We start from the raw sequence: 13,992 nt of genomic DNA, 5'->3' as shown, positions 1-13,992 counted from the left end.
ACGCGAGTGATTGCAGCCCAGTGACATGGCGCACTGTCATCTGTAAACATTACATTGTTGTTTAGGAACATGAAGTCTATGAATGGCGGCAAATGGTTTCTAAGTATCTGAACATAACCATTTCCAGATAGTTATCAGTTCATTTGGACAAGAGGACCTAGTCCACTCAACCTAAACAGAGCCCACACAGTTACGGAGCCATCACCAGCGTGCACAGTGCCTTGTTGACAACTTGGATCCATGGCTTCATGGATCTGCACCACACTTTAACCCTACTGTCATCTCTTGCCAACTGAGATTGAGACTCATCTGACCAGGTTGCAGTTTTCCAGTCATCAAGGATTCTACGGATATGGTCATGAGTCCAGGAGAAAGTTGATGTCGTGCTGTTACCAAAGACACTTGCGTCAGTCATCTGCTGCTGTAGCCCATTAACGCCACATTTTGCTGTACTGCCCTAACAGCTGTATTCATCATTGTATGTTCCGACACTGACAATGTTGAGTGTTTATGGAAAAAGTTCAAGGCAGTCGTAAAATGCGTTTTAGACAGGTACGTGCCGAGTAAAACTGTGAGGAATGGGAAAAACCCACTGTGGTACAACAACAAAGTTAGGAAACTACTGCAAAAGCAAAGAGAGCTTCACTCCAAGTTTAAACGCAGCCAAAACCTCTCAGACAAACAGAAGCTAAACGATGCAAAGTTAGCGTAAGGAGGGCTATGCGTGAAGCGTTCAGTGAATTCGAAAGTAAAATTCTATGTACCGACTTGACAGAAAATCCTAGGAAGTTCTGGTCTTACGTTAAATCAGTAAGTGGCTCGAAACAGCATATCCAGACACTCCGGGATGATGATGGCATTGAAACAGAGAATGTCACGCGTAAAGCTGAAATACTAAACACCTTTTTCCAAAGCTGTTTCACAGAGGAAGACCGCACTGCAGTTCCTTCTCTAAATCCTTGCACAAACGAAAAAATGGCTGACATCGAAATAAGTGTCCAAGGAATAGAAAAGCAACTGGAATCACTCAACAGAGGAAAGTCCACTGGACCTGACGGGATACCAATTCGATTCTACACAGAGTACGCGAAAGAACTTGCCCCCCTTCTAACAGCCGTGTACCGCAAGTATCTAGAGGAACGGAAGGTTCCAAATGATTGGAAAAGAGCACAGGTAGTCCCAGTCTTCAAGAAGGGTCGTCGAGCAGATGCGCAAAACTATAAACCTATATCTCTGACGTCGATCTGTTGTAGAATTTTAGAACATGTTTTTTGCTCGAGTATCATGTCGTTTTTGGAAACCCAGAATCTACTATTTAGGAATCAACATGGATTCCGCAAACAGCGATCGTGTGAGACCCAACTCGCTTTATTTGTTCATGAGTCCCAGAAAATATTAGATACAGGCTCCCAGGTAGATGCTATTTTTCTTGACTTCCGGAAGGCATTCGATACAGTTCCGCACTGTCGCCTGATAAACAAAGTAAGAGCCTATGGAATATCAGACCAGCTGTGTGGCTGGATTGAAGAGTTTTTAGCAAACAGAACACAGCATATTGTTATCAATGGAGAGACGTCTACAGACGTTAAAGTAACCTCTGGCGTGCCACAGGGGAGTGTTATGGGACCATTGCTTTTCACAATATATATAAATGACCTAGTAGATAGTGTCGGAAGTTCCATGCGGCTTTTCACGGATGATGCTGTAGTATACAGAGAAGTTGCAGCATTAGAAAATTGTAGCGAAATGCAGGAAGATCTGCAGCGGATAGGCACTTGGTGCAGGGAGTGGCAACTGACCCTTAACATAGACAAATGTAATGTATTGCGAATACATAGAAAGAAGGATCCTTTATTGTATGATTATATGATAGCAGAACAAACACTGGTAGCAGTTACTTCTGTAAAATATCTTGGAGTATGCGTGCGGAACGATTTGAAGTGGAATGATCATATAAAATTAATTGTTGGTAAGGCGGGTACCAGGTTGAGATTCATTGGGAGAGTGCTTAGAAAATGTAGTCCATCAACAAAGGAGGTGGCTTACAAAACACTCGTTCGACCTATACTTGAGTATTGATCATCAGTGTGGGATCCGTACCAGATCGGTCTGACGGAGGAGATAGAGAAGATCCAAAGAAGAGCGGCGCGTTTCGTCACAGGGTTATTTGGTAACCGTGATAGGGTTACGGAGATGTTTAATAAACTCAAGTGGCAGACTCTGCAAGAGAGGCGCTCTGCATCGCGGTGTAGCTTGCTCGCCAGGTTTCGAGAGGGTGCGTTTCTGGATGAGGTATCGAATATATTGCTTCCCCCTACTTATACCTCCCGAGGAGATCACGAATGTAAAATTAGAGAGATTAGAGCGCGCACGGAGGCTTTCAGACAGTGGTTCTTCCCGCGAACCATACGCGACTGGAACAGGAAATGGAGGTAATGACAGTGGCACGTAAAGCTGAAATACTAACCACCTTTTTCCAAAGCTGTTTCACCAATGAAGACCGCACTGCAGTTCCTTCTCTAAATCCTCGCACAAACGAAAAAAGGGCTGACATCGAAATAAGTGTCCAAGGAATAGAAAAGCAACTGGAATCACTCAACAGAGGAAAGTCCACTGGACCTGACAGTGCCCTCCGCCACACACCATTGGGTGGCTTGCGGAGTATAAATGTAGATGTAGATGTATGCCCTAAATTGATATCTATGATTATTTAATGCAGTGTTACTTGTCTGTTAGCACTGAAGACTATGCAAACACACTTCTCTCAGTCGTTAAGTGTAGGCTGTCGGCCACTGCATTGTGTGGTGAGAGGTAATGCCTGAAATTTGGTACTCTCAGTAGGCCTCGACACTGTGGATCTCAGAATTTTGGAATTCCCTAATGATTTCTGAAATTGGCTGTCCCATGCGTCTAGCTTCAGGTGCCATCCCATGTTCAAAGTCTGTTAATTCCCATCTTGCAGCCACAGTCACATCGGAAACCTTTTCACATGAATCATCTGAGTACAAATGACTCCTCCACCACAGCACTGCACTTCCATACCTGGTGTACATGATACTACTGCCATCTGTACATGTGCATATTGCTATCTCATGACTTTTTTCAGCTCAGTGTATAATTGAATCATAAATAAAACTTTATTTAGATTAATTGTGAAGCAAATATGTTAAATGTTGTTAACATGTTTCTGCTTATATTTTCATTTTGAAGATGTAAAATGTTTAGGTTTATAAACATAAATGAGTTTCTATGTAAGACTTTTTCCACAACTTCTTTTTGTAGTCAACTAAGTGGTTTTGAATGATTTCTCAACTAAGTGGTTTTCCATGATTTCCCTAATTCATGTAAGGCAAATGCTGGAATGGTTCCTTTGAAAGGGCATGGCTGATTTTCCTCTCCATCCATCCCTAATCTGAGCTTGTGCTTTATCTCTGTCACCTTGTTGTCAATAGGGTGTTGAATACTAATCTCCCTCTCCTCCTTCAAGTAAGTGAAGTGTCACAACCATTAAGACAGTGGACTCACAGTAGGAAGGAATAGATTCAAATTCCTTTCTAGCCAGCCAGATTTACATGTATTGTTGTTCCCTCAATCACAAAATTTCTGGGATCTCAACAAATTCATGGGCTGTTGCCTTCTCCTTGTTGTCAGATTGAACTAGTACTCTGTGTATTATGCTCTCAATAGTAATGAGAAGTACTCTCAGTAGCTGGTGCTCCTACAGATTACACATGTTTGTCAAAAATCAAGTTATACCACCACCAGCTTGTATGAAAATGTTTATAGTTGCTATCATTAATTTGTGATGGTGGTACAACATGATTTTGACAAGAAGTTAAGAAGAGGTTAAAATTCAGTCTGTGTTCTGTAGTTTGCTCTGAGACATGGGTAGCAATGTTTTCATTCTTGTTTCAACCGTTAATCACCTCAACTATTTAGTAAGTTGTTAGCTTTATTGTTTCCATTCATTTATATTGTATCATAGGCTTTCCTGTACCATGTTTATGACACAAGTTATTTACATGTTCAGAAGGTAGGCAGTAAATAAGGCTTCTGATACATAAACATAATGACCTACCTCCTTAATAATAGGTCCAAGCCAACAACATATTCAGTCAGTGTGCATTGGAAGCAGTATGTAAATATTGAGTTCCTATTGTTTTCCTCTAACCTGCTATGAAGTAGATATTATGGAGTCAGGCCTGTGAATAAGACATCAGCACAAATACAGTGAAAGAGGTACATATGTTTTCAGGAATGTTCATAATTTTTTATGCAAGGAAGTTAAAACATTTTTGTAACTTAAGTACCGTAATTAACTTTGTTCTTCCTCTGAAAACTTTGTCATTAGACTAATATATATGAACATTTTTTAAACTGTAGTTCTTTCTTACAGATTGAATGGTTGCTGCGTGATTGGAGAGCAACATTCCTGCTCGATGTATTTCCTATTCGAGAGGAGACTTTGGAGTTTGTTGCAAAGCATGTGGGAAGTTCACTCGGTCGTTCAAGTTGTTTGCTTGAAAAAGTTCCTTTACAGTTTGTCTTTGGGCCAAGTCAAAGTCTTGAGAGATTCATTCAGGTAATTGCAGATACAAGTAAAACTCTTTGAATTTTACAATATATTGTACACTTTCTAATAGAAGGCTGCTGTGACATGAAGGGTAAAGGGAAAACAGAATAAAATTTGATATATGTTTATCTGTCAGTGGCACAAATAAATGATAAAAATGTTAGATTCAGACAAATACAATTATAATAGTGTCATGTAATTAGAAATTAATGTAACCATTATGCACTAAAATAAGATGTCTGGTTGTTATGATACAGAATGTACTCTTGAACTTATTCATTATCTGTTAACTTGCTCCACCCCACTGACACTGACTTCTGAGGGACTTTTCTTAGCTAGATTATGTACCATTCTTGCTAATTTGGTAAAGTATTTGTTAAATGGTCAAACCAGGAACCATTTCAGGTAATATGTACTTGGATACAGCCTGACTGTGAAGTAGTTCAAAGACCATGCTGTAAGAAGTAAGATCTTTCTATCATAACAGTGTTAACTCTCAGGATTCTGGCTTCCAAATATACTGAAACATCAGTAGTGTTCTCGATTTCAATCTCTTACTTTAGGGTAGTAATAGCTCATCGAAGTTTTGAGTCAGTTCATGAGGCAGCCATAAATAGTTCAATTGGATGAGGACTGTGATGAGTTTGCACTCCTTTTAAAAATGTTATCTGGCCTTGTTATTTTGTGTTGGCAGTGGAGAATGGGGCAGGTGCATAGATTTGACAAATTACAGTGTACTGTGTCATGATGTCTGTATGTGTGTTCATACAAAAAGCTCTGCAACACTTAAACAAAGTGCTGATGAATGGTAAGTAAAATTCACAGTAGTGGTTTATTTCACCAAGTATTAATGATGCTCCAACTTAATGCAAGTCGTTAAAGTTCCAACATGTGAAGTCAGCACATAATTAAGCTTAATTATAAGTTATGTCATTCAAAACAACAGCATGAGGCTGCACTCAAATTGTGCATTAGATGCTCACTGCCCAATCTCTCCATCACCATAGCAGTGTGGCGTACCACTTCCCATAATTAGAGTCCAGATCTTCAAAAAAGTGACACAGTTCTGTTGCCTATGACTGCATAATTATGAGCAGCTGACCCAGGTTCGTTGGACACCAGGACTTTTGTACTCTCATTGTCAGCATGTACAGAAAAGCTTTTTAGTAATGCCCATCATTAAAATTGTACTGAACATATAGCTACCCCATGGATATAAATTTATCCATTTTTAAATACTTTTGCAGTTAATGAGATCCCTCACCGAGTAGCAGAGGTGTGGGGTCATTGACAGGCATACAGAAAAGAATGAAAACTCTTCTATCTCTTGGAAGAGCTCATTTGATGAGCTATAGTATAAACACACACACACACACACACACACACACACACACACACACACACACACACGCACACACACACTTATGCACCTAAATTATGCTAGCTGGGCGCACAGTGCTGGGATTGCAATTTGGCAGGTGTGCAGGGGTTACGGGTCCTGTAGGGTGGGGTGGATAGAGGCAGAATGAGATGGGAAGTAGGATGATGGGTTGGGACACATAGATAGAACGAATGGCCACCGCCAAACTGTGACCAAGAAAAGAGCTGACCATCCAGCTGCACAACACATTGCTGAGCACAGCATGCCTCAGTTTAATGGCTGCTTCACAATCTATGCCATCTGGATCCTTCCTTCCAGTACCAGCTTTTCTTTGACACATCCTGTGCTCCCATAATCCTCCTGACCTCAGTCTCCTCTATCCCACTGCCACACATCCTCTACCCAACAGTTTCTCCTTCATATGTCTTGTCACCTCCTACCAATTCACACCTCCACATTATATCCGTTGTGTGCTGCCTGAACTCAGTGGCTTCAGTGCCCCAGTTTTGCATGCCTAGGTTGTGCACCTAGCAATTGTCCCTCCCACATTGCTTTCCTGCACATCTGTCACACCCTCTGAACTGCTAGCTATCTGTCCCCAAACCCTTATCCTGCTTCCCACCCCTTTCTACATCCTGCACTACCTCTCACCCCATTACACCTGCTGAATTGCAGTCCTGGCATATGTCCAGCAGGCACAATGAAGGTGTACAGGTACAGGGATTGGACAAAAATATGAAAACACTGCAAGAAAAGCATGCTTGAACATAAATGCAGATGTTAGCCAGGCCTGCAGGTTGTGCTGTTGTATTTGACCTCAAACAAAACCCGTGCAATGTCCTCAGTACGTTGCAAGGGACAGTCATGGTCAGAACAGTGTTCTGTGTAGTTGTGAGAGCATTATGCCAGAGCTAAGTGACTTCAATCATGGGCAAATTGTTGGTGCTCGTATGATGGATGCTTGATAGTTGAAGTGTTTGGTGCTTCAGGAGGAACCATATCAGAGATTTATACCACATACAGGGAAAGTGGAAGAACATCATCTGCTAATTCACAACACAGACAGAAGTGTGTGTTGAGTGAGTGTGACAGATCGTCATTGATGGGGATTTTAACAAACAATAAGTGGTCAAGAGCTGTAAAAGTCACTGCAGAAATAAATGTCACACTTGTAAATCCCATCAGTACCAAAACAACATGAAACGAGCTCCATAAACATGGGATTTCAGGGCAAGATGGAATTACAAAACCACTTATCAGTGATGCAATTCCCTTTGAAATGAAAATGTTGTACCAAAGCCATAAAACTTGGACTACGGAACAATGGAAGAATGTCATTTGGTCAGATGAGTATTGCTTCACACTCTTCCAAACATCTACCCAGTTTACCTCCAAGAGTGAATTGTGGCTGGGATTCAGTGATGATTTGGGCACCCATGTCATGGAGTACCGTGAGCCCCATGGTTACTCTGCAAGCAATTTTGGCTGATTCTGTGTTCCAAGATAACATGGTCTCTTATCATCCAGCTTGCATTATCCAGGACTGGTTCTGTAAGCACAAAGATAAATATCACATCTCCCCTGGCCACCACAGACACCAGATCTCAATGTTATTGAGCCTTTGTGGTCAACTTTTGAGAGAAGGGTGTGTGATTGCCATCCATCTCCATCATCGTTACCTGAACTTGCCACTATTTTGCAGGAAGAATGGTATGAGATTCCCTGGAAAACCATACAGGCCCTGTATTTATCCATTCCAAGAGGACTGGAAGCTGTTTTGAATACAGGTTGTTACAAAAAGGCACGGCCAAACTTTCAGGAAACATTCCTCACACACAAAGAAAGAAAATATGTCATGTGGACATGTGTCCAGAAACGCTTAATTTCCATGTTAGAGCTCATTTTAGTTTAGTCAGTATGTACTGTACTTCCTCGATTCACTGCCAGTTGGCCCAATTGAAGGAAGGTAATGTTGACTTCGGTGCTTGTGTTGACATGCGACTCGTTGCTCTACAGTACTAGCATCAAGCACATCAGTATGTAGCATCAACAGGTTAGTGTTCATCATGAACATGATTTTTCAGTCAGTGCAATGTTTACAAATGCGGAGTTGGCAGATGCCCATTTGATGTATGGATTAGCACGGGGCAATAGCCGTGGCGTGGTACGTTTGTATCGAGACAGATTTCCAGAATGAAGGTGTCCCGACAGGAAGACGTTTGAAGCAATTGATCGGTGTCTTACGGAGCACGGAACATTCCAGCCTATGACTCGCGATTGGGGAAGACCTAGAACGACGAGGACACCTGCAATGGACGAGGCAATTCTTCATGCAGTTGACAATAACCCTAATGTCAGCGTCAGAGAAGTTGCTGCTCTACAAGATAATGTTGACCACGTCCCTGTATGGAGAGTGCTACGGGAGGACCAGTTGTTTCCGTACCATGTACAGCGTGTGCAGGCACTATCAGCAGCTGATTGGCCTCCACGGGTACACTTCTGCGAATGGTTCATTCAACAATCTGTCAAGCCTCGTTTCAGGGTTCTCTTTACGGATGAGGCTTCATTCCAACGTGATCAAATTGTAAATTTTCACAATCAACATGTGTGGACTGTCGAGAATCCGCACGCAATTGTGCAATCACATCATCAACACAGATTTTTTGTGAACGTTTGGGCAGGCATTGTTGGTGATGTCTTGATTGGGTCCCATGTTCTTCCACCTACGCTCAATGGAGCATGTTATCATGATTTCATACGGGATACTCTCTACCTGTGCTGCTAGAACATGTGCCTTTACAAGTATGACACAACATGTGGTTCATGCACGATGGAGCTCCTGCACATTTCAGTCGAAGTGTTCGTACGCTTCTCAACAACAGATTCGGTGACCGATGGATTGGTAGAGGCGGACCAATTCCATGGCCTCCACGCTCTCCTGACGTCAACCCTCTTGACTTTCATTTATGGGGGCATTTGAAAGCTCTTGTCTACGCAACCCCGGTACCAAATGTAGAGACTCTTCGTGCTCGTATTGTGGACGGCTGTGATACAATATGCCATTCTCCAGGGCTGCATCAGCGCATCAGGGATTCCATGCGACGGAGGGTGGATGCATGTATCCTCGCTAACGGAGGACATTTTGAACATATCCTGTAACAAAGTGTTTGAAGTCATGCTGGTACGTTCTGTTGCTGTGTATTTCCATTCCATGATTAATGTGATTTGAAGAGAAGTAACAAAATGAGCTCTAACATGGAAAGTAAGCGTCTCCGGACACATGTCCACATAACATACTTTCTTTCTTTGTGTGTGAGGAATGTTTCCTGAAAGTTTGGCCATACCTTTTTGTAACACCCTGTATAAATGGAATGCCTACACCATAGAATGCATGGTAATGTGTTGTGTTTTGAATGTTTCCATATTCTTGTCCTCCACACCTTCGTGTGTGTGTGTGTGTGTGTGTGTGTGTGTGTGTGTGTGTGAACAACTCAATGTTTCTTCTATTTGGTGAGTGGTCTACATTTACTCATAAGGAATTTACTTACTTCCAGAACATTACTTATTAGAGTTATCCAAATTGATATGCTGGACCAGTTGTGAGCATTTCTGAATCCAGTAATACTAATACATTCTAATAAAATGCAAATAAACATCAGTTTTAGTAACACTGATCTGAATTACACAATAGAAACATGTATTTCAATAATGCTCCTGATACAAATAGGATATGTTGTAGTATTGTCTTAGCAAGCTGTCTGATGGTATTGTTCAATTTATTGTCTCTTGTATCATTGTGTATCAATCATCTATCAATTTATGCATATATAGGAGGTAAAATGCTATGAATGCAAAATTGTAAAGTAATCAGAAGAGATAAGAAGAAACACATTTTTATGTGACAGAAATTTCACAGGTGCATCATTTCCTCGGTAGGTGTCCATGAAGGTTAAAACATTAGTGATGTTCAGAGAGGTGTTTGAACTACCATATGATGAATATTGTTGTTGAAATGTTTCTGGCCTGCTACGGATTTATTTTTGTAGGGGGAGATGAAGTGTTTGGTGTATGAGATACTGATAGGCACTCCAAAAGAGCTGATTGCTCATTTGCTTGAAGCTGCAGCCATTACTCATGAAACACTTGGTTGTTTTTAGAGTAGTAGGCATTCATCAGTACTCAAACAATATTCATCACATGGCAGTTTGAAAACCGTCTCTGAACTTCAATAGTGTCAGAACTTTCATGGACCCCAGTGGGGAAACAGTGCTCCTGTGCATTTTTGTCACAAGAAAGTTTCTTTTTATCACCTCTAAACACACTGAAAATATTATATATAAAGTTTTTTACATGCTTTATAATAAGACAGTAATTTTACCCAACTAAACTATACTACCTTACAATATGTTGATGCCACAGGCTCAGGACAGGGACAGTCTAAGGAGTACTGGCTGCCTTATATAAGTATTACTGTCTCTGTTGTGTCACTGATGTATTTAAGGTGGTGGTGGTGGTTAGTGTTTAACGTCCCGTCGACAATGAGGTCATTAGAGACGGAGCGCAGGCTCGGGTTAGGGAAGGAGTGGGCAGGAAATCGGCCGTGCCCTTTCAAAGGAACCATCCCGGCATTTGCCTGAAACGATTTAGGGAAATCACGGAAAACCTAAATCAGGATGGCCGGAGACGGGATTGAACCGTTGTCCTCCCGAATGCGAGTCCAGTGTGCTAACCACTGCGCCACCTCGCTCGGTGATGTATTTAAGGTTTATTTCATATTATTTCAGCTTGCATGTCCACATCATATGATACTTTAATACATAGTAGTTCTTGTTGATGTCTTCAGTTTAAGATATTGCATGGCTCTGTAACTTCACAATGTTTATCAGCAGTTGATCTTAATAACTTAATTTCTGTCTGCCTAATTTGGCATGCTATAACTTTTACAGTTTTTATCTTACAATTAAGCAACTTATATTATCTTACTCATCTCTAAGAGATCTTTTCTAGCTGTGTAGGTGGAATGTAGCATAAATGGTTGCTGCGATCTTGTTTTTAGCGTACTACTTTCTGCAACCACAAGGCAGCCAGAAGCTCATGCGATCCATTTTCCATCTGTCCACCTCCTAACATTTCATAACTCCCTGCTGCATCAACTAGCTATGGTGAAGCCACTTGTCACTTGCTCAGTGAGGCTAGTGTGGCCTTGTAAATGTAGCCAATCTCACATATTGTAGCAACATTTTTTAGTTTGGCACTCATGCCCACTTCTGTAATGTTACAGCACAGTTGGGGCTCTGCATTTGAAACTTGCCTGGTGTAACATTTTAACCCAGCATAAATCTTTATAAAGACAGTATGCTATGTCTTAATTTTAGAGCCTGGATTCAGTAATACTTATTCATATATCACAGGAGTTGGAACAGTGTCCTAACATAAGGCTTATATCCCAAGCAGGTTGTTGGTCTATATATGAGATGTTTCAGACCTACAGAACTAGCCCATTTTCTTAAAAACCATGCTTTCGATCTTTTACAAGTAAAATGAGTTTTAGGCATACTGGGAAGGACAAATTGAATGGTAATGCTTACATTACCTGGAAACTGATGGAAAGTGGGGAAAAAGAACTCAGCCTCACAATTTCAAATTCTAGCATGGTACAACATTAGCACCATTCAATAGTTGTCAAAATTGAACAATTTTTGTATTTTATGTTGCTCTGAAAAATTTAACCATTTTTGTATTTTATGTTGCTCTGATGTGATTTCAAAAACTACTCCTGGGGATGACAATCTGAATAATGCTTAAGGAAACAAAAAGGAATTGGACTGAACAAGGAATGTGCTGTTTAATGTTATGATGAAGGGAGCACTTTTTCTTATACTTTCGACACTGAATAAACTTTATTTGCCAGTTTAACACTTAGAAAAAATATTAGAGAAGAACATGTTTTCATGTGTAGGTGTATGGAAATAGGTGTTCACAATGCTTGTTCTAAATATAATTATGCCTGATGTGCACTTTGAGAACCTGAAGTCACTCTACATCTGGGAACGATCAGCATGTTTCACAAATTCTACTTTTTTATGTTGTCTGTCATTGTAGGATACGACTGAGTAATTCTGGTGATCATAGTGGCTAACTAACACCCCACTGCCAATTGCTCTACCAGAAAAAAAAATTGATTTAATGTATGCATAGCCACCAAAGAGAAATATCTCATCTCGGGCATTTATCCTGATGCAATTGTGTTGTAAGTGGAATGTCTTCTAACAACTTTGACAGTGTGTGTTGTAGAAATATAAATTAATCATTGTCATTTAACTGTTCATCACAAATTAATGTGATAATGACATAAATCACTACCAGTAAGTTTATCTAGATGGTATTTACGTTTGCCTAGATACTCTTCTTGCTGTTCTTCATGTGGAAGGAGGGGCTGAGATTTATATATCAAGGGAAAAAGGAAGGAAGATAAGAGTTTAATGTTCCGTTCACTGTGATATTATTAGAGCCACAGAACATACACAGATTCAAGTAGGATAAGGAATGAAATTGGCCATTTTCTTTCACAGGATCCATCCCAGCATTTTGCCCTAAGCAATTTAGAGAAATTGTAAAAAACCTAAATGTGGATGACTGGGTGTGGATGACTGCCATCCTTCCAAATTGAAGTCCAGTGTGTATTTTGCAGTTGAGTTTGTTTGTACCTTTTTCCAGCATTTTTCAAACAATGTAAACCTTAACATTTAGTTTGCCCTTATCGATTGTCAAAAGCACATTTTGCCCAAAAAATATTTGATGCATTATTTTGGAGAAAAAGGAACACTATGTTATTTCTCAAGCACCCTGCAGAAAGAATAAAAAACGAATGAACCTAGAAGCAAGAAAACACAAACACCAGTTATCTTAATCAGAAGTCATCACCTGCAGTTTCTCTGATGTTTCTCAATATATTTGCCGTTTCCAATTGTGAGCTCAGCATGCATCCACAAAAGTCTTTGATCATTTTCCCAGTGGAATGTCTGACTGGTGGAAAAACTAATTTTTAATTTAAGTCAACACATTTCTCGTGAGAAAGTCTTTTGTGTTCAAGAAATGAGTCTACAAACACTGGTAGCATTGTTAGTATAGTTGCCAAATGTTTTACTTCATTATTAAATTTATGTGTCAGTTTTAATGTGGACATTGACAAAGTATGGTATCTACATCGATATTTTGTGATTTTTAACTGGTCAGCATGGACGTGTATGATCAAACAAGTCATGTAAACTGACTTGTTGCATCTCTTTTCCCCTCCTCTCTAATGAAAACAGTAAATTTTGCAGGAGATGTACCTAAAGTTAAAATTTAACTACTTAAGTTTCTGATCTAGTGTTGGTTTGTTCAAGAAGTACCGATAATGAATGATTATTTGAAAAGTAACACTGACAAAATTTAAAAAGAGGAATAAACATGTGAATGTAATTGATAAGAAATCTCAACCCTCTGTGAAAGCAGTAGAATACAGGAGAGAACAGTGACAATGAAGTTGACAAAAGGAATTTTTCTTCTCTTAAAATATCAGTTAGATGCTGTCAACTGCCAGAGAGAGCAGTGATCACAATGAAGAAAGGTTGCAGAGTTTTTTGTGACAAGTGACAAGAAACAGCATTTAATTTATGAGTAATAACATGGTTTGTGTACCTACGTTTATTTTCATGTGAATTTATTCCCTCTTGTGAGTTTAATGATTCCTGTAGTCTGTTCAGTTCACTTGATCTAATGTTCTGCCATTCTCATACATTGCTTACATTAACAATTAGAGTTCCTGTAGCTTGTTTCACAGTTCAGTATAATTAATATGAATTAGGAGCATAAAAAAGCAAGGCACTTTGTGTACCATTCATGTCTCTTAGTCCTCACCAGTGCACTTGTCTTTGAATTTTAATTGCATATCTTATGAAGTGTACAGATTTCCTAAGAACTAAATCTCATGCCAGTCACATAGAAAAGTATTTAAACATAAAAGTTTTTTAGATGGGAAGGAAAAATATGTTGT

General features: G+C 40.0%; 1 protein-coding gene across 1 annotated transcript in view; it reads left to right on the top strand.

Annotated features, from left to right (window-relative positions):
- The window catches only part of LOC126471204 (KICSTOR complex protein SZT2-like), a 525,225-nt gene that overhangs the window by 301,855 nt on the left and 209,378 nt on the right, over positions 1–13,992 (top strand). The window contains exon 13 of the mRNA XM_050099318.1: positions 4,397–4,582. Within this exon, the coding sequence (XP_049955275.1) occupies positions 4,397–4,582 (186 nt within the window). The remainder of the gene's footprint in view (positions 1–4,396; positions 4,583–13,992) is intronic.

Source organism: Schistocerca serialis, chromosome 3 (assembly GCF_023864345.2).
Source record: "Schistocerca serialis cubense isolate TAMUIC-IGC-003099 chromosome 3, iqSchSeri2.2, whole genome shotgun sequence".
NCBI classification, from domain to species: Eukaryota; Metazoa; Arthropoda; class Insecta; order Orthoptera; family Acrididae; genus Schistocerca; species Schistocerca serialis.
This window is presented reverse-complemented; position numbering and strand designations above follow the sequence as displayed.